Here is a 24,563-nt window from a genome sequence, read left to right on the forward strand (position 1 = left end):
GGGTAGGACACCTGGAGCCCATTCAGTACAGTGATCAGAGTGGGTAGGACATCTGGAGCCCATTCAGTACAGTGATCAGAGTGGGTAGGACACCTGGAGCCCATTCAGTACAGTGATCAGAGTGGGTAGGACACCTGGAGCCCATTCAGTAAATTCACTACAGAGATTATATTCTCAGGCCACCACACTGTTCAGAATACCAACAGGACAAGTCTCAAAGCACAAAGTTCAAAGCCTATATTTATTGATCATCTGTAAAGAAAAACACTGCAAAAATAGATGCAATCCTAGCCAGAGCAAGTGTGGCTATCGATATTTGAGAAAATGAGTTGGGTTCTCTCCAGACATCCTTCTGGATTCAGAACAGCTCTAGCGCTTCAGTCCTTGCAACATGGCTGAAAACAAATTGTCTGACAGACAAGCAGGGTCATCGGTGATGCTTTTGGGTCCTGCTGACCCAGTGACACTACTAGACTTTGTTTTAACCAGGAAAAAAGAACTGTTAACCATCCTACAGGGATGATTAAATTCATACACTGAAACGTTAGAAACGGCAGCAAAAAAACAAGTAGGGAAGTTAGCGTGCTGGGGACCATTTTAGCAATGCTACCAGTGTGTTGTGTTGAATCGGGAGAGGAAGAAGAAGACAGTCTGTCTCTCCCTTCCTTCCTCCTTCTCTCCGACAGCCTCTCACTCTCACAGACGCTGCAGCTCAGGGCATGAAAAACCATCAGTCTTCTCCTCAGAGGACAGAGGGTCTCCTATCTGGCCTCCTCTCTCACACCGTAGAACCAGCAGTAATCCACCAGCCACTCATGGAGAGACACCGGGAGGGAGGGAGAGAGAGAGACACCAGGAGGGAGGGAGAGAGACTGTTACATGAACAAACAGGGAGGGAGAATGGGAGAGAGGGAGAGCAGCCGTGATTAGTGAAGAATGGGGCCTGTGAGCAGGCAGGGAAGAACAGAGGACTCCAGCAGGGCTTGGGAGTGTCTGCTTACCTCTCGCTCAGCAACCAGCCCCCCTCTCCATCCTGCACACACAGGACAGCTAATCCCAACACTGACACACTCACGCACGCACGCACACTCACTCACACAGACATGCACACACGCACGCACACTCACTCACACAGACATGCACACACGCACGCACACTCACACACCCACACAGACATGCATGCACGCACGCACACTCACTCACACAGACATGCACGCACGCACGCACACTCACTCACACAGACATGCACGCACGCACGCACACTCACTCACACAGACATGCACACACGCACGCACACTCACTCACACAGACATGCACACACGTACGCACACTCACACACCCACACAGGCATGCACACACGTACGCACACTCACACACCCACACAGGCATGCACACACACACACGCACGCACAGAGGCATGCACAGAGGCACACTCACTCACACACACACGCACGCACGCACAATTGCCCATGCATACGCACACATGCGGAGAAAAGGAGGCTAGGGCCAAGAGATGTTTTGTTTTATCCCGCAGTGCACTGTCTCTTTAAAAGACAAAACCCACTAAATTCTAGAGCGCAGAACAATTCGCGCACACACCCTCCTCCTCCCCCGTTCCCTGTTCTACAATCCAGCACAGGGGTTGGGCAGCAGAGTTACTGTGGGGGGAGAGGGAACAGGAGGCTGGAGCTGGAACACAAAGCAGCACCTGAATGGGCAGAAACCAAGCTGCCAGGCCAGCTCTTTTCTCAGGGCCTCTTCAGTGACGCAGTTCCCTCGTACTGAACGGAAACTCACTTGGAGTCGTGCATTAAAACACGGTCTCGCGCCCCCTCCCCCCTGCTAGATCTGAGATCACACACAAAAATAAAGAGGACAAAAAAAAGAAAAGATGCCAAGAATGGCTTCCTTTTCCCCAGCCACCACCACCCATCTCCACTAACGAACAGCACCAAGAAGCCAAAGTGCAGAGCAGCAGCCTCAGGTCAGAGCACACGGGTAAGTTCAGCACTGCACACAGTCTCGGCAGGTCTCCGCGCTCTTTTCCTCCCAAGGGCAAGTTTGGCAATCAACGCTCTCCAGTTGCTCGTCGCTGCAGCCGGAGAGATCCATCTGCCTGGAAAGGCATTTCCTGTGCGCTCCAGATAGAACGACTCCCGTGAAACTGGCAGACAGCTCACTTTTGCTAGCAAGGGACAGACTAATTGGATGCTTCTTGCCTTCAGTCCCCATCCTGACCTGCCTCCACAGATCTCAGAACAAACACAGGCTGAGGCCGAGAGCAGCTGTACCGCTCAGGCCCCTGAGAGCGGGGGGCTGTGGGCTAATCCCTGGCTCGGCTCTCATCTCCGAGCACATGGCTTTGATGCTGGTGGCACTGCAATCCAATATAAAGTATCTAAGAATTGAAAATGCCACCGAATGATTGGGCGCCACAGAGATAATCCTGCTTTCTGGCTGAACTCCTCATGCTGAAACCAGCTGCTTGGCAAGGTGCAGAGGTGACCAGCCGTGCAGAAAGCACGAGGGACAAACAGCGCCACCTCCAGGACAGGGCAGTCAGGTGCCACTTCAGCTCTTGCAAGTTGCAGGCCCCCATAGAGGGCTGCACTGATGGGGCAGGAAGCAAATACAGTATATACACTATGTCACTACTTTACTATTAGACCATTACTCTGCTTATCACTCACTTTATATCTATTTACCTTAAACAAGGTAAAAAGCTAAAACTATCCAGCACGTGTCCACAAGAGATCTGTGGTTTGTAAAACCTGGAAGGGCTCTGTACCCTCGGTGATTCTCTCCTGGGACGGTTTGTGTGGGGAGAGGGCGTGGGTGTGTGAAAAATAGAGGCACAATGACAAGACTCTCTGCTCTCCTTCCCACTGATAACTGATGTGTGGGCAGCGTTCTGGCGCACTATGGCTGCCGTCGCATCATCCAGGTGGGGCTGCACACTGGTGCTGGTGGAGGGGATCCCCATTACCTGTAAAGCGCTTTGAGTGGAGTGTCCAGAAAGCAATTATTATTAGTAGTATAATTATTATCAAGAGCAGTGCCAGAATAACTCACGCATCACTGCAATTCACACTGCTTTGAGAGTCAGCAGGGTTAAGGCTCAGAGAGGAAATGGGTGTAGTAACACCAGCGTGCTCTCAAAATCAAATCTTTAAACAGCCTGCCACACACACAGCTCCTGATGACACCAGGCCTCAAGGGTGATTATGAGCCTTTAAAGAGCCAGGATCACTGAGAAAAGCTCCAGCCAGCAGGATTTGCACACTGGAGAGGACAGGTCCCACACTCCTGCAGCTGGCACTGCTGTGCTTATTGCACAGTGCTGCTACATGTTTTGCACACAACGCTCTACAAAATGGACCAGGAAGGGCTGGGAGCAAGAGGAGGCCACTGGGACTTCATGCTGGTTTGGCTGCTGGCTATTTGCCTAGAGGGGATCTTATCCAGCTCCGTCTTGAAAGAATCCAGGGTATTAGCATCCAACCACATGGCTGGGCAGCCTGTTCCACACTCCCACAACCCTCTGTGTAAAGAAGTACCTCCCGTTCCGAGTTCTAAATGCGGTCCATTTGGTTTACATTCTCGGCAGTGCTCTGTGTTCTAGAGCATGAAGATCTGCTTCCTTCAGCCTGTCAGAGTAGGATATTCCTTTAAACCCAGGAATTATCTCCTTGCTCTTTTCCATTTCCACAGCAGCAATACCTTGTCATAAAGTTTGGAGCACAACTGTACACAATATGGTAAGCAAGGCCTTTACATTGTAAACTTTTAACAATATATATTACATTTCTTTTTGTTTCTTCTAATAAAATGATTTTTTAGAATTCAATGCTAATTGTGAATGAGGGCTACCTTAGTTTAAGCTAAGCTTAAACCAATACACCCAGATTCAGCAGACATGGCTACAGTATGTACTCCCACTGTGCAGCAACAGCTACACTCGGTCTGTTTCACAGTTTAACTTCAGTTTCTTTTCTGCCGTGAGATCCACAAACTCAATCTTTCCAGCCCAGAGTTACAGGATGACTGCTGAAAGGGACTTTCTGAGGCTCAGCAGAACCAGACTTTTACAGGAACACATTCATCTGCTCCACAGGCGCACAGCTCCGAACCAAGAGTGTGAAATAAAAAAAAAAAATCCCGAAGTAAAACAACACCAGAGATAAAAAAGCTACTCCCTTCCGGTGTTTGCTCTGCTATAAGGGCGTTCAGAGGCCTGAACGGAGCCTGTGAGTCACAGAGCCCTGCTGCTCCTCAGGCACAGTCTCTTTCAAGTCCAGACACACAGCGTGGCTGAAGCTTCACCCTGCGCGGTTACCCCCACACCCTGCCCGCACCCCTGACACCCCACTCCTCCCAGTTCCCACTGGTGTAACAGTGTGGGAGGAGTGGGAGAAACCACAGCGAGCGCCAGTAAAATGTCGACGCCCCTACTGTCGGACAGAAGAACCAGCGTGAGGTGAGCGAGAACCAAAAATAAGAGGAAAAAAGTAAAAAAAAAAAACAACACAAAAAGCCCCAAAAAAGAAAAATGCATCATGTTTACTCTATTCACAGGGCCCAGCCTGGAAGAGCAGGGATGCAAGGGGCCAAAACAAATCCCGACTTGTGAAAACGGTCAGCCTGCGCCGGTAGAGATACATGATGGCACAGGCAAAAAATAAAAGATAAATAAAAAGAAGAAAAACGACAGCCTCAGGCTCGGGTACAGTCCCTCTGGGACTGCAGGTGGAAGTTCCTCTCTTTCCGGGGGAGCCCTGCTCGTCCCTGGGGGGAGGGGCTCCGTGTGTTTTCAAAGAGCCCTCACAGCCCTCACAGCTGCTAAGGTAACGCGCCGCCCTTCATCCAGGGCTCCGCCTCCACACTGAACGCGCCCCCGCGTAGTGCCCGCGTAGTGGGCACTGCACCCCTGATACCCCACTCCTCCCAGACACAGGACCCAGTTCCCTTGGGGGCGGGGGGGCAGGCGCACTCTCACCTTCCTCTGCCGGTAGTGGTGCGAGCCGTGCTTGTCCTGCGAGGGCGAGGTGGAGCTGCTGCGGGTGTGACAGAAGGAGCCGCCCGTGCTGCCCCCTGCTGGCCTGGTCTTCTTCTGCACGCCAGAGCGAGAGGCAACAGTGTGAGCACAGCGGAGCGCCGCAGTCCGCACCAGTACAGCACGAGGGCAGCGCAGGTCGGCGGGGACAAACTCACCATCTTGCTGTAGTGGTATTTGCAATATCCACAGTACTTGACATTGTCAGCCTCCGGCCCCTCCTCCTCACACAGCAGCCCGGCCATCTGGGCGCTGAAACAGACAGGCAGTGAGCGGAGGGGGCAGAGCGACAGGTACAATTTTGACACTCTGGGTGCCTGGCACAGGCACCCACATGCCAAGCCACTGCACACTGAGATTAGCAAGCACACATTAACCCTTCCCTCTCCGTCAGCCCCCCGCCCAGCTGCCCACTCCTCTATTGTCAGACACCCGTCTCGTGCCAGGTGGCGGCCCACCCTGCTCCCTCTTGCGCCAGGCGGCGTCCCACCCCGCTCCCTCACCAGGTGGCGTCCCACCCCGCTCCCTCACCAGGTGACGTGGAACGCCTGCCGACAGCCCTGCCTGTTACAGGTCATGCAGGCCCCCGAGGCAGCCTTGCTCTCGCGCCCGTGGTCCTCACAGATGTAGCAGGTCTGCAGGAGAGAGAGAGAGATGCCCGCTGAACCAAGCAGGAACTGAGCGCACAGAGAAGCCCAGCTCTGCACCAGCGCATTACTGGAGAGGCCGTCTTGCCGCCTGCTGCCGGAAATAGACACTCCCTGGCAGCCATGAGGAAGAAACACAGATCCCGCTCCTGTGCCAGGGAACACTGATCTGTCTAAACTGGAGCATGCTCAGTCTTGCCAGCCCAATACTGCCTCTTGAACTGAACAGAGAGGAAACAGCAGACAGGGAGCCACCACAGAGATGTCTTACATCTGGTTTTCATGTTGGTTCTGGAGCTCAATGTATTTGGCAACATTTCTAATCATCCATTTATTTCCAGCTTAGAGGGTCACAGTGAGCCCAACCTGGCGGGCACTGGGCACAAGCAGGGTATACGCTAGACAAGATGCCAATCCAGTGCATGAAACACACACATAATGGCGACAGTTCAGAAACAACACTTAGCCTGGACAGCATGTCTTTAAACTGTGAGAGAAGACCCATCTACTGCCCTGTGATGGACGATACTTGTGCTAATGAACTGAAAAGGGAGGTGTGGCTGAGAGACACCCCACACAGCAGGGGGGGGGGGTTTGTGCATCGGGGTACCTTGTTGTATCTCTCGTGGGGGACGAACTGCAGCACTATGGGCTCCATGGTCAGCACGTTCGCAAACTGCACCTCTGGGATGTACAGGGCACACACCACGTGCGCCCACCCTGCAGGGACACAGACACCCGGATGAAAAACTCGTGGCAAACAACTGGGCCAACCGACGAGACAACACACTTTTTCCTCCTCCTACGCCTCCTCTTCATCAGCAGTTTCAGAACACAGTCAGCTTCCCTTCCCAAAATACAAACCAGTAGTTCTAAGTGATTCTGAATGCTAATCAGTGTAAATTACAAGATAATTAGCAATGAAAGTAGTTAAATCAGAGCTCTTCCCCTGCAGACAGGCCTCACTCTCTTAGCACCAGGCTGTGCTCTGGAATATCCCCCATCTCCACCTCCACAGTGAGGCTTGCTGATCTTTTCCATGTATCAGTAATTTCTCTGCTTAAAAGAAACCCTCCTCTTGTAAGAACTAGATATGAAAGTTCCACTTTGATTCACATGTGCCAGTAATTTATTGAAATACTATATTTAACACAAACAATCTGTGCCTCTTTGATAGGTGCTATTAGCACAGAGAGAGCTATTAATCATCATTTGTGCTTTTCAACTACCCCTCTTGGAAGTGGAAAGTTAATACTGGATAATACAGGTAACTATCTGTACTCCAGAGAGAAAAATATTTCACTTGGCCAGTGCCCCTGCCCTGAACAGGACCTGCACAGCTGGAGAGCTGGTGCTCACTGAAGTGGCTGTGGAGCAGCCAATTAGAGACATTTAGAGAACAACTGGAAGGAAAGACAGTAACAGAGAATAAAAAAACTCCACTGGACCCTCAGTACAGGTGAAGAGATATTTCACTGCACAGCTCCGCCAGGGAGACAGCGCTGCTGGTGTCATGTGACAGGGGGTTACAGCATCTGTTGCTAGGTGACATTCATCATTGTATTGAAAAAAAAACTGCTGCAGAGTTTTATGAACTTGAAAACATACCATAAACAGCAGCCATGTACACCTCAATGCTCCAGGGCCACAGTGTCTTCAGGTTTATATAATTAATTGAACCAATTTAACACTTGGAGCAATAAAATACACACTTCTGAAGGGAGGAACTCAGAGGTCAGAGTGACATGGTGAGTCCTCTGTCCCCTGCCAGGATCAGAGCCCAAGGGGAGAGGAGAAAGGGGCTACAGCCCCTCTCAGGAGACCCCAGCCACCTCACCTCCATTGTCTGTCCTCTTCAGGGCACCATCTTTGTGAGGGCAGAGCTCGCATCGCTGAAACAGCAAAAGAACAAACAGACAGTGACTTCCCTCTCGCTAATAACACTGCTGGGCACCTCATGGGGAAACGCGTCAGACTGTGCAAACTCCTGCTTCATCCATTCTACATTTTATCAGCTACGGCTCTCATTCATAAGTCAACACTGGGTCCTGGTTATATCAGACTTCCTTCCTGAACTTAAGTACATTTTCAGTGCAGAAGAACGTACAGTACTTTGGCACCATCAAGCTTCATTGGGAAATCCATGAATCCAGTGCGGATCATAGCACAGGAGGAAAGAAAGTAAGGAGGTGTATGCAGGCTGTGTTGCCATCTCACCGCTGTGAACCTGCCTCACTGTTATGTTTCTGAGAAGCTCTCCAGTCTCCTCCTGTACCCGCCAGCCCTGCTGACTCAGTAATGCATGACAACCCCAGCTAAAAACAGCACAGAAAGATCTCATTGTCATGACCACATGCTTCTCCTTCTAACTTTTGAGAAAGGCCAGCCCTGCACTACAGCTTCAGGAGCCTGTCTGTGGAAGGCAGCTGGAGATTCTCACTGACACTCAGCTCACAGGGGTAACAAGTCCTGGTACCCCTTCATACACTGCGGGTCGCTGTTGCCCTCTGGGTACTTTGCTCAAGACTACAGGGGGGATTTGAACCCACAACCCCCAGTCAGGAGTTCAGAGCCAAACCAGTGGTTCACACAGCTCTCTGGAGAAACAGCCATGCACAATGGAGACAGAGAAACAGTTACAAACTAAGAGCAAAATCTCTCGGCTTGGGGCAGAGTGTCTCTCAAGCCTTGCCGAGCAGCACAGGCACATGGGAGGGCGACAAACGCAGCTACACGTAGCTCTGAGCTAATCTCAGCGGCCACAACATCCTCTCCACTCAGCCGAGCCCTACTTCGAGCTCTTCCTGTTCTTCACAGCAGACACACATCAGAGAGACAGGAAAGTGCTGAGAAAGAGAGCAGCCCCCCTCTGTGTGAGTCACACGCAGTCAGGGAGACAGGCTGCCCCCCTCGCTGTGCTGCCACTGCCCTACCTGCTCACACACAGAAGAGCTCCCCACACACGCAAATACCCTCAACACAGAGAGAGGACAGCAAGCACAAACACAGATGACAGAGCCATGAACTGCACAGACAGACTATATACTGAAGGCCCTGCTACCTACAGTCTGTATATGCTGGCAGCAGTACAATACAGACAGCAGATACACAGAGATAAAGGTGTGCTTGGGCTTTTACTTTTACTGCAACACTTTCAGCTCCTCTGACTGAACAAGAAGCCCAGCAATAAGAACACAGACTGAACTGTTTTTCTCCTTGTGTAAAGATTTGAGTGCTTCACAGGAGCAGACTGTCCTTCTGCTCCCCCAGCTGCTGTGACTCACAAGGACTACGACTCCGAACACGATAACACCAGCGGCCGGACTCACCACTCGGGCGGCTCTCTCCTGGGACTCACACTTGCGGCAGAACCAGGGTCCAGTGGGCACCTGGACGATCCCATAGCAGGCTGCAAGACAGGGAGACAAGGTCACACATGCACAGGCCCTCATACTCGCACACAGGGACACAGTCGCTGCCGGCGCTCTGCGAGACTCTCTGCTGCCCGCCTGGCGCAGACTGGCACAGGGCAGGCGTCGGGGGGGAGCAGAGTGCAGCCGGGGAACATACCAGCCCCACGCCTCGGCCACTGGGAGCACACCGCGGGGCTGGCCTCCCTCCCGGATTCCCGGATCTCAAGCACTCCGACAGCAGGTGCGCCCGGTAACAATTCGAACTGCTGAGCAAAGCAGCTTCCACACCTGCTGCTGCTACAACAAGCCTCTGTTATGACAAGTGCTGCTGCCTGTGCCCCGCGCCAGTGCGCCCAGCTGTGGCCCCTTTGTCTCCACTGGTACCAGGGCCCAGGTGAGGGCTGCTGGGGGGCAGCTGCTCCACACACAGCACGCTCCAGCCCCGCTGAGAGCATCGCCACGACAGCAGCGCCCTGCGGACCCCCGGGCTGTGCGCAGTACTGTGGCAGCTTCTCCTGCCAAGACCACACTGGGCAAACGCACAGGACAGGCCTCTGCATCAGGGCACCAGTGCAACATCACAGCTGCCATCGAGGGTCCTGTCTGTCTTTCACTCCTGAAGTGGAGGTTGCCTGAGGTCCGTGTGCCACAGGGAGACCATGAGCAGACGGGAAGTAAAACCCGGTGCGACTTTCCTGGCCACACACTGAGGCCCTGTACAGCTGCTGCAGGCACTGGAACAGGATCCACAGAGCAGTGCGATCCACTCCGGGTTTTAGGAGCTGCTGGCAGATGTACACGAGGGAGCTTCAGGGATAGTACTTAAGAGTAAATACACGGGGGAAAGTGTACAGCCTTAAAATGGCTATCTCACACACATCTGCTGCTCGGCTTCACCCCGGAGTTCGGGAGAGGGATCACACTGCACTGTTGAGGGAGTCTTCCCATGGGAAAGTTCAAAACTACAGGAGTGAGATTCTCCCTGACGCCCCGGGGGGGGGGGGGTGTCCGTTTCTAAAGGGAATCTGCGTCACTACCCCCCCCGAGACACCTTGCCCCAGCTAATGCCCCGCGCCTGTCCTGAAGGGCGGAACTAGCTGTCAGCAAACAAACCGTTTACCCGAGGTGACCCTGCCGTAAGCTGTCGCACAGCAGCGCTTACCCGCGGCCTCCGAGGCCCGGCTGGGCAGCGGACTGGCCTGCTGAGAGCCGACAGTGCCGGGACACGGGTCCAGGAGAGAAGACGCACGACGCGCTCGCAGCGGCACCTAAACAGTCCGGCAGGAACAATGATTGTTTCCGCGCTGCGCGGTAGCGGCAGGACAGCCGGCGCGCCCCCCCGGTAGCTCACGGGCAACAGTTCGTCTTTACAAGGGCGCTGCGGTGTGCAGGGGGCGGCGAGCCTTCGCGGATCGCCATGATCCCGCTCAGCTGACGACCACAACAAACAACGGCCGGCAAGGCAGAGACCCGCTCCAGCCCGTACACAGGCACAGACGCGCCGGCTCTGCGGCCACCGCCATCAAACTCGCACGCAGAAGACAACACAGCGGCGCTGAGCTGACCCCGGCGGCACTCGTCTCTAGCCGAGCACTACGGCAGTGTTCCAACATCTACATCACTGTGAGCGCAGGCGAGCAGGACAGCGGCCGCGCACACCGTCGGTAATTAAAGCACAACTGCCGTAAACACGACACACACACACACAACACCTCAGACACGGTATCGTGATTCATTACCCTGATGCACGGCCACAGTGCACCCGTGCCCGTCGCAGTACACCAGCGGGTTTTCTGCCCAGCCCCTCTCGTCTGAGCACACACAGCAGCCTCCCACCATCTCCCGCATACTGTTCCCATACGGTTCCGTCCGGACGGGTCTCTACAGCTCAGCTGCGCCGGGGAGCCTGGAATCCCCTGAAGCACTCAGCGCTGCCAGCATTGTGGGCTCCTCAGTGGCCCGGCGGTCCGGTCCTGGCGGCGCAGGGCAGTGAGACAGAACGATGTTGTCTTTCTCGCAGCGCGCGCAGACTCCGTCGGTGCAGGAATCCGCGCGCGCGCGCGCGCTGGCGCGCGGCTCGGCGGGCACGCGCCGCGAGCCAGGCGCCCCGAGTTTCACCCGCGGGCGAGAGTGCAGCGTGCTCGCCTATCAAAATAACAGGTTTGTGTTGAGCTCAAGAGAGAAGTTTTAAAAAGGGCAAATTGGAAACTCCCTTCACCGAACAAATGATCAGATTCAAAGAGATTTACTGGCATAGAAATCAGTTACCAGAACAGCAACATTTAGCAAAACATCCCAGACTATAACATTATTATTAAATCAGTTGGATGCTATCGGTGGTGGAGGGGATCCCCATTACCTGTAAAGCGCTTTGAGTGGAGTGTCCAGGAAAGTGCCATATAAGTGTAAGCAATTATTATTATTATTATTATTATTATTAAATACTTATTATAAATTATAATAAATATTATTAAATAATCATATATAATTATTAAACAATAATTGCTGAGCTGCAGCTCTAGTGTGATTCCTCCCCCGGCAGCCTGCAGGACAGCTGTTCTGTTTCTGCCAGCTCTGGGGTTCTGTATAGATAAGCTATACTAAACATTTTGCTTCAAGCATTACACTAAATAATTTTACTGGTGTCTTTTAACCACATTGAGTTGCCGGGGGTATTACTACAAACACACTGAAAGCCGGTCGCACACACGAGGGGAACTTGAACAGCCAGAGACGGGCCGCCTTCGACACAGAACTCCGTTCAGCGCCGGGACTCGCGCGCTTCGCCCCGGACTCCCCGCTCCGGGCTCTGGATCGGCGGCAGCGCAGCAGGAGTCGGGCTGAACGGAGAAGCTCCCCGGCTGCAAGGTGGCCGCTGTGCCTGTTTTCCTGTCGGAAGGGAATCAAACTTTCCTGTTCCTGCGCGGCCCGCGCATGCTCCTGCAGCCGCCTTTGGGTCAGGTGTGCTGGCCGTGCCGTCACCTGGGCGAGGACAGGTGCGCTCAAATTACAGTTTCGCGTGACGTGAAGTTGTGTTTTCGCCCCGCCGGTGCTCTAGTGCTCGGAGGCGGGTTTCCTTTCCCAGCTCCCCGCCGTCTACCGCCCTCTGTTCAGAAGCGCAGCGGCGGCTCTTGGGCTCTCCAAGCAGACTGGGGCCCGCAACACGCGCGCGTGCGGGAGACGCGCGCGGCTGTGCCGGGGCGGCTCGTGCACCTGTCCGCGAGCTGGTCGGCCAGGTGACGCTGTGAGAAGGTGTACAGGCTCAGTGACCACAGCCTGGCCTTAGAAACTGGACACAGGCAGACCTGGCTGCCTAGAGAGGACAGGCTGTGCTCCCACTGCCAGCGGGGAGAAATAGAGACAGAGGTGCACTTCCTACTGCACTGTGACAGATACTCTGGGATTAGAGAAACATTCTTCCCGAAATTCAGAAATCTAATCCCAGAGTTCCCACACCTGCCAGAATCACAACAGGTCCCAATCCTACTGGGAGAGGGAGGAGGGAACTCTGTTGAACTGGCAGCCCAGTATGTGATCTCCTGTCACAGCCTGAGACACAGTGAGCCTGTCTCCCAATAATGCTCAATATGTTTACAGTATATGTAAATATTTTCTGATATGTCTCTGTTGTAAATGTCTGTAATAGGTCTGTAGATTTTATTTTACTTTTATTTTGTGTTTTGTTCCATGTTAAATTAATTATTTTTTATTTGCTTTGGCAACACTGATTGTACCCATCGGTCATGCTAATAAACCACCTTGAATTGAATTGAACTGAGGTGCGACGCGTCAGCTTCCGTCCAGCTTCTCGTCGCGGCTCGCCGGGAGCAGGTCAAAGGGCTCACTGCTGGAGACTGATTTTCTGGACCGTGAGAAACATTTTATTGACTTCGCTTCATACATTAGGTATTGTGTGCAAATGAATTAAATAAGTCTAGTCCTACTTTGGGGGCTAATTCGAATGACTCGCTTCGTTGCTGGCGATGTCGCCGTGATTAGTCCCGCTCCGCAGCCCAGGATCGGTACCAGCCGCTCCGCCAGCCCGCACGGGGCCCCGGCGGTCCTGCCCGGTGAGCGAGCGGGGGAGAGTGCCGGCGGCGGACTGAGCCGCAGGGCCGCAGAGCCCCGCCGGGATCGTGCTGGCGCGTCCTTGGGTTCAAGGCGGTTACATTAACAACTACACCCCCCGCTGCAGTCCACAGGCACCGCGCGTATAGAATATAATAATAATAATAATAATGCTTACACTTATATAGCGCTTTTACAGGTAATGGGGATCCCCTCCACCACCACCAGTGTGCAGCCCCACCTGGATGATGCGACAGCAGCCATAGTGCGCCAGAACGCTCCCCACACATCAGCTATTAGTGGGGAGGAGAGCAGAGTGATGAAGACAGTTCAGAGATGGGGATTATTAGGAGGCCATGATTGATAAGGGCCAATGGGAAGTTTGGCCAGGACATTGGGGTTACACCCCTACTCTTTTTGAGAAACGCCCTGAGATTTTTAATGCCCACAGAGAGTCAGGACCTCGGTTTTATGTCTCATCCGAAGGACGGCGCCTGTTTACAGTATAGTGTCCTCGTCACTATACTGGGGCATTAGGACCCCCATGGACTGCAGGGTGAGCGCCCCCTGCTGGTCCCACTAACACCTCTTCCAGCAGCAGCTTCAGTTTTCCCAGGAGTCTCCCATCCAGGTACTGACCAGGCTCACACCTGCTGAGCTCCAGTGGGCTGCCAGTTGTGAGCTGCAGAGTAATATGGCTCAGGCACAATGCGTATAGAATATTCAATTCAATTCAATTCAAGGTGCTTTATTAGCATGACCGATGGGTACAATCAGTGTTGCCAAAGCAAATGAAAGTAATGATATTTACATTAAACAAAACAAAAAATAGAAGTAAAATAAAATCTACAGACATATTACAGACATTTACAACAGAGACATATTATAAAATATTGACATATTCTGTAGGCGGTTGGAGCATTATTGGGAGACAGACTCACTGTTCCTCAGGCTGTGACAGGAGATCACATACTGGGCTGCCAGATCAACTGAGTTCCCTGCTCCCTCTCCCAGTAGGATTGGGATCCGTTGTGATTCTGGCAGGTGTGGGAACTCTGGGATTAGATGTGTAAATTTGGGGAAGAATGTTTCTCTAATACCAGAGTATCTGTCATAGTGCAGTAGGAAGAGCACCTCTGTCTCTATTTCTCCCCGCTGGCAGTGGGAGCACAGCCTGTCCTCTCTGGGCAGCCAGGTCTGCCTGTGTCGTCCAGTTTCTATTGCTAGGCTGTGGTCACTGAGCCTGTACTTCGTCAGGGTCTGTTTCTTTTTGTTGTTTCTTATTTTGGTCAAATATTCAGCTAGTGTGTATAGTCTGTTTAGGGTTCTGTAGCAGTTTATGTTGTGTTTGTGTGTGTGTGTCCCAGTGTGTGAGATATGTGGTTGAGTCTGGGTTGTGGTGCTCTAGCAGTGCTGTCCTGATGCTGGTTAGTGTCGGTGTGGCTCAGGTCAGTGAGCCTCAGGACCAGCTGGCTCAGGGGGCTCTGTTTTGGGCTCAGCTCTTGAATCCGCAGGGCTTTGTGGTCCGCAGGAATTTTGGTCGCTGTTTTTTAGGTGTAGCCAATACTTTAATATTCTTTTCTGTATTTTTATCAATAGTGGGTACTGGCCTAATTCGGCCCTGCACCCGTTGTTAGGTGTTTTTCTCTGCACACGGAGGATGTTTCTACAGATCTCGATGTGCAGAGTTTCTGTGGGATGTTTGTCCCATTGAGTGTAATCCTGGTCTGTGAGGGGACCCCACACTTCACTGCCGTATAGGGCAATGGGTTGGATTACATTTTGAAATATTTGGAGCCAGATTCTTGTTGGTGGGTTGATGTTGAAGAGCCTCCTTCTTATTGCTTAGAAAGCCCTGAGTGCCTTCTCCCTCAGTGCCTTCACTGCCAGGTCAAAACTCCCAGAAGAGCTGATGGTGAGACCGAGATATGTGTAGCTGGATGTGTGCTCCAATGTGTTGTTGTTCAGTGTGAATTTGTACCTGTTTCCCTGAGGTCTGGCTTTCTTCTGGAAAACCATAACTCTGGTCTTGTCCAGATTGACTGTCAGTGCCCAGGTCTGACAGTACTGCTCCAGGAGTGCCAGGTTCTGCTGCAGCCCCTGTTCTGTGGGCGACAGCAGGACCAGGTCATCTGCATAGAGCAGGAACTTGATTTCTGTGTCGTGTAGTGTGAGACCAGGAGCTGCAGACTGCTCCAACATTCCTGCTAATTCGTTGATATAGATATTGAACAGTGTTGGGCCCAGGCTGCAGCCCTGTCTCACCCCACGGCCTTGGGTGAAGAATTTAGTCCTTTTGTTTCCAATTTTCACTGCACATTTGCTCTCTGAATAAATTGATTTAATTATGCCGTACACTTTGCCCCCTATGCCACTTTGGAGTAGTTTGTTAAACAATCTTTCATGTCAAATCGAGTCAAATGCTTTTTTGAAATCGACAAAGCAGGCAAAAATTTTACCTTTGTGTTTCTGGTGGACGTGTTTGTCTATCAGTGTGTGTAGGGTGTAAATGTGATCAGATGTGCGGTGATCTGGTAAGAAGCCAGTCTGACTCTTGCTCAGGACATTATGTTCAGTAAGAAAGGCCAGTATTCATGTCTTTAGGATACTGCAGAATACCTTCCCCAGGTTACTGTTCACACAGATGCCCCGGTAGTTGTTGGGATTGAGTCTATCTCCACTCTGATAGATGGGCGTGATCAGTCCTTGGTTCCAGGCCTAGGGGAAACATCCAGCTGTCATGATGAGATTGAGGAGTTTGAGCAGGGCTTGTTGCAACTTTGGGCTGCTGTGTCTCAGTATCTCATTTATGACTCCATCATGGCCACAAGCTTTGCGCGGTCTGAGGGCCTGGAGTTTGTCCAGTAGCTCCTGCTCAGTGATTGGGGAGTCTAAGGGGTTTTGGTTGTCTTTGATAGCCAATTCCAAAATTTTGAGTTTTTCATAAATGGTGTTTTGGTCTGATTGATTTGTATTTGGGAGCTTTTCATAGAGATTTTCAAAGTATGTTTGCCAAATTGTTCCATTCTGGATGGCCAATCCTTCTGGGTTTGATTTGTTTAAATTGTTCCACTTCTCCCAGAAACAGTTCCGATTTAGTGACTCCTCAATTTCTGCAAGTTGTTTGTTTATGTATGTGTTTCTTTTCTTTTTCAGCGTGTGTTTGTAAAGTTTTACCATGTCATAGTATCTGAGGCGCAGATCTGTGTTGTGTGGTTGTCTGTGTTTTTCATTTGAGACTTTTCGTAGTGCATTTCTGATGTTTTTGCACTCCGTATCAAACCACTTTTCTTTTGCTTTTGTTTTTTGGGTAGTTTTTTTATTTAGTTGTTTTTAACTTAGATTTTGATGCTAGTTTGTGGAATAGGTGATTTAGTTTTTGTGTGGCCAAGTTTATGCCTAATTTGTTGGTTTGATACGGAGTGTTTAGGAATGTGACCAACAGTGTCTGAATTTTGTCATCGCCCAGTGTAGTTTTGTTTCTGTCTAGGCTGTCTGTGTCCCATCTGTACGCCTGGTTGGGGTCATACAGCTTGCTGGGCTGTGTCAGTGTGTCTCTGTGCTGGTGTGCTCTCTTCATGTAGAGTGTGATCTGGCTGTGGTCAGAGAGGGGACTTTGTGGCCTGACAGTGAAGGCATTGATACAGGAGGGGTCCAGGTCGGTGATGGCGTAGTCCACCACACTGCTGCCCAGTGCTGAGCTGTAGGTGAACCTGCCTAGAGAGTCCCCTCTAGTCCTGCCGTTGACGATGTATAGGCCCAGCCCTTGACAGAGCTGGAGCAGCTCGCGCCCGATGCTGTTGACTGTGGTGTCGTGGCTGTACCTGTGTGAGGTGACCGGTGTGTGGTACAGAGGGGATTGTCCGAATATGTGAGTGTTTCCCTGTGTGCTGGTGTAGTCTGCCAGTGTGCCTGTTCGTGCATTGAGGTCACCACAGAGCAGCTTATAAAGTCAGTTTATGAAGCCAGTTCAGAGTTGGGGATTATTAGGAGGCCATGATGGGTAAAGGCCATGGGGAAATTTGGCCAAGACACAGGGGTAACACCCCTATTCTCTTTGAGAAATGCCCTGGGATTTTTAGTAATGACAGAGAGTCAGCACCTCAGTTTTACATCTCATCCATGGGAAAGCACCGTACAGTGTCCCTGTCACTTTATATAAAACTGAGGTGCTGAAAGGCCAGGGGTCACCCACACAGCACCCCCTCCTGGCCCCACTAAGACCTCTTACAGCAGCAGCCTCAGCTTTCCCAGGAGTCCAGATACTGACCAGGCTCACACCTGCTGGGCTCCAGTGGGCTGCCGGCTGTGAGCCGCAGGGTGACAGAGCTGCTGGCTACAAAAGCTGTTAATGTATCAAACCAAATTATTCATAATCGATGCTAATGCGCTTATAAGGATATTTTTAATGCAGCATAATTAAACATGTCTCATTTGTCATGGTTGTGGTTCCTCACAACGATGGTTTCAAAGTGTAGGCCCAAATCCTTTTCAGAGTACCCGCACTTTACCGTCATACGGTCAGTGTAATTCTAATCCACTCGGAGGTAATTACAAAGATCACCGGTAGGTGGCACTCGTACACCTTCCTGCTCCACGATTATCGTCCTGCGCCGGAGGGAGACACCAGGACGCAAACCGGCCGGTGGTGAGCGGACTAACCGCTGGAATTCACTTCATCTCCACAGAAAACACGTTCCTTCCTTTAGGCCACCGCGGCATGTGTTGCTGGGTTTTTTTTTTGCTAATGTATATTTTGTTAGTTTGTTAAAAATTCAGACCAGTCCGTTTTGTGGAGGTTGTTTTTTAGGCTGCGTAGCACGAATTACCTGAAGAGAAGAAATGGGGAGAGCAGAAGGAATAGTTCTTTCTTTCTTACGGTGTTATAAATACCCAGAATTAGCATTTAGATCTTTTCCATGGTTCACCTGAATGTTGCATTTGGTAGCATTCATATTCACAAAGGAATCATGAACATGTACGGTAGTTTCTTGTTTTTGCAACATGACCTGAAAACAATGGAAATATTGATAACATACTCCATTGCTCTTAATTGGTAAACTCTAATAAAACAAGCCATTTCTGATGTTGTCAGTCTTTATGGCTGTTTCTGTACTCGATTGGTCGCCAGTCACGGCCAGGTGTCGATTGTGGATTCCCAGTCCAATCTGAGATTCTCTATGACTGCACTGCATACAACAACAAGACGACGCAGCCATCAGCGGCTTATCGGCGCCGACAGGGAGCCCGTGGAACCGCGACCCGCAGCGCCGCCTGTCGGTGGCGAGGGGACCTGCAGGCGCGTGGCCGCATACGTGCAGAACGCGGCCGAAGAGGCTGGCTGGAGGGGGGGGCTGGAGGAGGGCGGGGCCGCTGGTTTTGCTCAGCAGATGCTGCAGCTTCAGCCCGGCGCTGCCTCTCGCCACACACACATGACCGGGCCGCTCTCACAGGGGTGCCCTCCAGCCGGTGTAGTCCTGTCCCGCAGGGGTCGGGCGGGGTCACGAATGATCAAGTTGTCTATATAATAATATATTATTACATATACACTGTAGTACTTATTTGTGCAATAATAGTTTCCACCCTCTGAAATCTTTGCACCGCTCTCGCCCTGCTCCTCTCGGCCCGACACCGGTTCCCCGCCCGGCCTGTCCGCCGGGAGCCGGGCTTCCCGTCCGGGCTTCCGCCAAACTGAGTAACCGGGACCCGTGGAGGCCTCATCCGCTCTCGACTCCCCCAGCTCCGGGCGGGCAACTGTTCCTCTGTCGTACAGTTTAAAGACCGTGCAACGAAGTGAACAAATAAAAAGGATTTAAAAGTCGTTACTATTCTCTTTCAGAAGCAGCCTCGGCTGTAGCAGAAGACAGCTACGTCTGAGTGCAGTTCTTTGGGGGATAATAAGAGGCGTCTCTATTAGACGTTTACTCACATTTTCAATTAGTTTAAATGTCTGCTCTATTATTAGAAAACAAATATTATATGTAACTAAAAAAGAAATCACAAATTATTATTGACCAAGTCTACGCCGACGGAGGGGATTTCTGAGGTTCGCCTGTCCAAGAGTTAAGTGTTCAGCTACAGAAAAAAAGCCTTTTAAATAAGACTCGATAAATCCTTCTTCAAACAGCGGCCCCTGAAATCGGCCGCGGGGCGGAGGTGTAAATGTGTTGATCAAGCGGGGTAACAGCCCGGCGGAGACAGCGAGACCCGGCGTGTTCCGTTTCACCCTCAGCTCCCAGACGTGCTTCTCCTGGAAGAGCTGTGTGCCTGTACATCTCGGCAAAAACACCACACAACGGGGATTCACTTATATTGTAGTATCATAAGAAGTCGATAACTATGCTATTAAAAAAAAGTTATTTATGTTTCAACCAATATTGTAGTATGGACTTGACAGATATATGGCAACAAAACATATACATATATTTCTGAATTATTTTAATCCGACCCGTTTAACACCACAAAGTGAGAATGGGAATGCTAGGTTTGGGCGGGACAGAACCCTGAACTAGTTGAGATTTAACCCGTCTGCCCCGGGAATCCGGGAGTTTCTGCGGAGTGAGAAAATCTGTAATATTATCAAAGGATCAAGCCGTCATGTTCATGTCTAAGATTAATTTCCATCTTGTACTTCCCAGTCCAACCGTCTGCTTAAGAACCTGTTGTCATTTGTATTACGCCTATTGTTTGTGCAGAGGCTGAACGACTTCGCTCAGGAAGAACCTTGGGCACAAACCGCCAGTCAAATACAATTAAATACAATGGAATCTACCAGAAACAGATGAAGGAAATTATGGAGTGGCACGATCTTAATTAACACGTAAACACCGTAAAGTTCCCAGGCTCGCTGCCTTTAGAGACGGCTGCAGTGTTTTGAGACACTGAGACAGTAGCAACGCATGACCCGCCGTGTTTACATCTGATCAAGGACGAAGCCGGGAAATATTACAACCGAGTCACAGCGCCGATGAGTTCTCGCTTCAGTGATGACAATAACGCGAAAAAACTTGGTTTTCAAAACACACGACACAATGAGCACTGAAGCTTTTGTGATTAAACACTATGCTACACATTCTACGTTTGTAAATAGACAAGTTCAATAGACAATCCACAGCCAAAAAGTCTAAGAAGGCCGAGACCTACCACTGTTCAGAACTGGATTCATAAACAGGGCGTTTATTTGGAAGTAAAGCACAGAAAATCCCTTAAAGAAATAATTTTATGAACTCTGTTTGACAGAGCATTTAAAACCAACTAAAATTTAAAAATCGATTTTCTCTCATTTAAAAGCTATGCCGAAATTATACGAAGGGCCGTGGAACTAAGTTGCCATGAAGACTCTGTCCTGCGATTCTCTTACAGAAGCTTCTTCGGTTGTGAAGGGCCGAACCCCACTCGAGCTGAGCGGGACTTCTCCACGCACTGCTTCCCGTGAAACAGGGCCTACCGAGGAGCTCGTAAATAGCATGTTTTCGTGCCCAAGCAACACATGTCACCACTCCCCTCTCAAGTCTAATTAGTTCAATTAAGTAGAAGCTGAACCGACGTGTTTTACTGCGAAAATCCTCACGGAGTGATCGAATAGACGTGTCAAACACGATCACCTGGGCTGCTGCTCCGGGAGGAGACGAGCCCGGCAGACCGTCCCCACTGCTCGGGCCTCTGGCCTCCGGGAGCCTCGCTCTTCCCTGGGTCCGCTTCTCCCTGCAGCCTGAAGGTACAGGCACTTGGGTCGACATCCCTGTGTTAAATTGAAGAACAGTGCTAAACCAAATCTTCAATAAGACACCCAAAAATATTAATTGGTGTTCTTAGAGTTAATTTATTTGAATTGTATATTATTATTATTATTATTATTATTATTATTATTATTATATAGCGTTTTGTGTTCCTTGAGCAACTATATTTATTTTTATTCTGTATTATTTACGAGATGGGATGTTTGTCGAAATTAACATGAACCACACATATTTGTTCCTGGCTTTGTAACGTCGTGAAATTATTTTTCACTAAAGCTTTGGCAGATTTAAATAACAACAACGCACCAGCTGAAATTAGTTTTGTTTAAAGTTTTTTTTTTCTTTTAATGCTCCAAATGCGCGTTTGATTTCAAAACGTGTTTTATAGCGGAGCGCCGGATACTTCATCCCAGCTGAGGGCGAGCAACACAATTGCTAAAACCCTCGTTATTTTCTTTTATTTTTAACCCTTTTCTACAAAATTCGTGAAAAGACGATTACAGCATCTACTCCCGCTACAATTGTAATTATATGTTCGACCCTCAAAAATAAAAACGATTAAAGAAGAAGTCCACAACACGTAAAAAAAGATTTCGCTTTTTCTGCTGTCTCGGAGACAAAGAGACCCAACATGGCGACTGCACACAGCACAAGAGTAACTGCTGCGCACCCGAGAACATCGTTTGCTGATAACATGCTTGGTGCAGATGTGTATCACAGGCGAGACTGCTGCACCCGCGTCGTCGAGAATGGTTTTTAACTACGAAGTAAATAGATTCGCGTTTTCGATCACGCGTTTTCGTGATTTCGGCTGTGTAAAAAGACGGGGGGACTGTCGTCTACCGCAGCCAGAGTCATACAGCCGAGAGCTCCAACCCCAGGTGTGAGGTTACGCAGATACCCCGTTGTCTGTATGTCAGAAATCGAGAAAATCTGCACGGAAAATCTACAGAGAAACTCGAAAACAAAGAGAAAGCTCTTCCGTTTTCCTTAACGCCTAGCCACAGAGATCAGAGTTCTGTAAAAGAAAGCGGACAACATATTAATTCCACTGCTGTTTCTGTAATTAGGCCTGATAATTGTTTTAAATTCACTCTAAAATGTATTTGCAACAATAACGGATCAAACGGGGACAAACGCATACCATTTTTTTCTGGCGGAAAACTGTACCTCACATAGTGTAATCGAGCAAAACGGCACTGTGACATTGTGGTCCACAGAACGAATATTGACTGTGTTCGGAAACAAAAGGTGTTGTAGGCTACAAAACAAATAATATATGCCTTATCCATTGTGCAACAGAATATGCACTTATACGTAAGTCATCTCTATAGTTTATTACCGCGGGACGTTTGTTCAATTATAAACAAAATATACAAATTCTTCCAGTTCTGAAACCTCAACACTGTGATGTGACCACGCTCCTCGAAGGGGGTTCGTTTCTCCAGAAAGGGAGACTAAAAGAGTTTGTGCTCGTCAATTTTAGCTTCAAACTGCCTACACCTGAACAAGTGAATAGTTTCACCCACACATCCACACAGCGATACGAGCGCGGAGCTCCGGCGCCTCTGCAGACTCGGTACAGCTGTGAAGTCTGCTGCTCGGCGGCGGGGCCCTGGTCTCTCTTTCCATCACCGCTATCGGTTGTAACAAGATTTTAACAAATAAAAATAAAATACCCAAGTTATTTTAATAAAAATAATGTGCTTCCTGTGAAGTGAGGTTAATTACAAGGGCCAGGCACGGACGCAGGCCGTGGAACACCACCAGATGTCATTTCTGAAAATCCCCAAAAAGGTTCTGGCACACCGAAATTTCATTTGAAATAAACTTCACACAAAATACAAAACACTTCAACTCATATTTAGTGTCAAATTTAGCTTTAGGATCAAATTACCTATAAATGTATAGAAGAATGTTCGACCCGACAAGAAAATACGATTTCAATCACCTCTTGTGATTAATTCTTGTGATTAATTCGATCAAAACGAACAGGTCAATTCAAAATACGTTCATATTTAAGAAGTCACACAACAAAGAAATACATCATTAAAATATCTCCTGTCAGTCTAACCCACAGTTTAAATAATTGTTAAACCGACCCAAATGCAGACTGACAGATTTGGGATCAGTCTAGAGTACAGCAATTTCTAATATTAAGTTTTACTTGCAAGGTCTACTATCGCGATACTGCCTGATATTACTATGATAGAATAATCGAAGTGGAGAAAATACTGCTGGTAAAATGAGATTAAATAAAATGGCTATTCACGGAGAGCTCACAGACACAGAAGCAACAGCAACACAGGATCAATCCTAGGGTCTTTTTTATTTCAAAGACTGAATAATTCGTAACTCGGAAGGGTTTATGTGATAAGAAAATACAGCTAAAATACTAAAACAGAGAGTCTTTATTGTTCCAAGTGGGTAATAAAATACTGAAGACGATAATATTTAAAAGTAGTGTATTTATTTTAAAAGTAACAGTAGTGTATGTATTTTAGTATAAAATTTTTGTAGCTCATCCTGGACAAACCAGAAACTACCCGAATCAAGTCCTTGGTGTGCGCGAGAAAACGCTTCAGTTTTAACCCGTGAATCGCCAAATCCGGCCAGGGCGCACGAGAAGGGAGAGCAGGAAAGGGCCGGTCTGTCGATCAGAGCTGTGTAGAAACGCCCCACGCAGAGTCGGATCATTAATTTTGGGGTGGTGATGGGGGGAGGTGATTGGGGTGCTACAGTTTTATCTGGGGGAAGGCTATTTAACGGAGAAAGATGATTTGCATGCCATAGTTATTAAACAGTGATAAATCTGATCACCGTCCCTGAAGAGTTCGGGGTGGTATGTGCATTAACAACTGAAAGGCAGCTTATCCGAGCTCTCCTCCCCCCGCCCCCTGCCAATAGGCAGCACACACACACCAAGACATACACACACACACCGAGACACACTCACACCAACATACACACTGAGACACACACTCACACCAACATACACACAGAGAGACACACACACAGACACACACCCAATGTCACACATGGGACAGATGCACCGACACACAAACACACACACACACCAAGACATCAAGACATACGCACAGTGACACACACACACGTACATCCTCCCGGCGCTGCACGAGGGTTTGTATCTGTGTGCAGAAGGACACTCGTCACACTCAGCCGCTGGAAAGCGGAGGTAGGAGTTCACCAAAGTTCAAGGTTTGAGAGATCTGGGGAGAGAACCCGCTGTCTGTATCCTGGCACAACCGCTCAGGTCATTAAAATGGAAATTGCTCTCATTAGCAAGACGGTGTTGTTGTTACGAGAGCGGGGGGAAAGGTAAAATAAATACATCTGATTGCAGTGAAGCGGTGCGGCGGCGCTACGCGCTTACGATGAGTTGACCGAATTTCTGCAGCGGAGCACCAAGACCCACAGCAGAGACACCAGCTAACACAGTTAAAATCTCTCTGCATAGAGTGTCCAAGCCGGGATCTTCATCTTTAACAACATATCGGCGTCCGTTGTGTTAGTAATTGAAAATCCCTTCCTTATCGGTCCTAGACCAAAACATGAGGAACCATGTCACAAAGCTCACGTGGCAAGCCTGAACAGTGGGAACACGTGCTTCCCAGGTAGGTCT

The 24,563-nt window shown here is 49.8% G+C and overlaps 1 protein-coding gene across 2 annotated transcripts in view; it reads right to left on the reverse strand.

Annotated features, from left to right (window-relative positions):
• LOC148638869 (protein AF-17-like) overlaps positions 1-11,143 on the reverse strand; it is a 30,112-nt gene extending 18,969 nt beyond the window's left edge. The window contains exons 1-7 of one of the 2 annotated variants that reach the window (XM_088622944.1): positions 10,853-11,143; positions 9,030-9,109; positions 7,538-7,592; positions 6,311-6,420; positions 5,585-5,688; positions 5,212-5,305; positions 4,997-5,110 (exon numbers count right to left, since the gene is read on the reverse strand). In XM_088622944.1, the coding sequence (XP_088479070.1) occupies positions 4,997-5,110; positions 5,212-5,305; positions 5,585-5,688; positions 6,311-6,420; positions 7,538-7,592; positions 9,030-9,109; positions 10,853-10,961 (666 nt within the window). In that variant the 5' untranslated portion in view covers positions 10,962-11,143. The remainder of the gene's footprint in view (positions 1-4,996; positions 5,111-5,211; positions 5,306-5,584; positions 5,689-6,310; positions 6,421-7,537; positions 7,593-9,029; positions 9,110-10,852) is intronic. The other variant, XM_088622943.1, reaches the window with a different exon arrangement.
• Between the last annotated feature and the right edge of the window lie 13,420 nt (positions 11,144-24,563).

This window comes from Lepisosteus platostomus, chromosome 28 (genome assembly GCF_059453375.1).
Source record: "Lepisosteus platostomus isolate fLepPlt1 chromosome 28, fLepPlt1.hap1, whole genome shotgun sequence".
Lineage (NCBI taxonomy): Eukaryota > Metazoa > Chordata > Actinopteri > Semionotiformes > Lepisosteidae > Lepisosteus > Lepisosteus platostomus.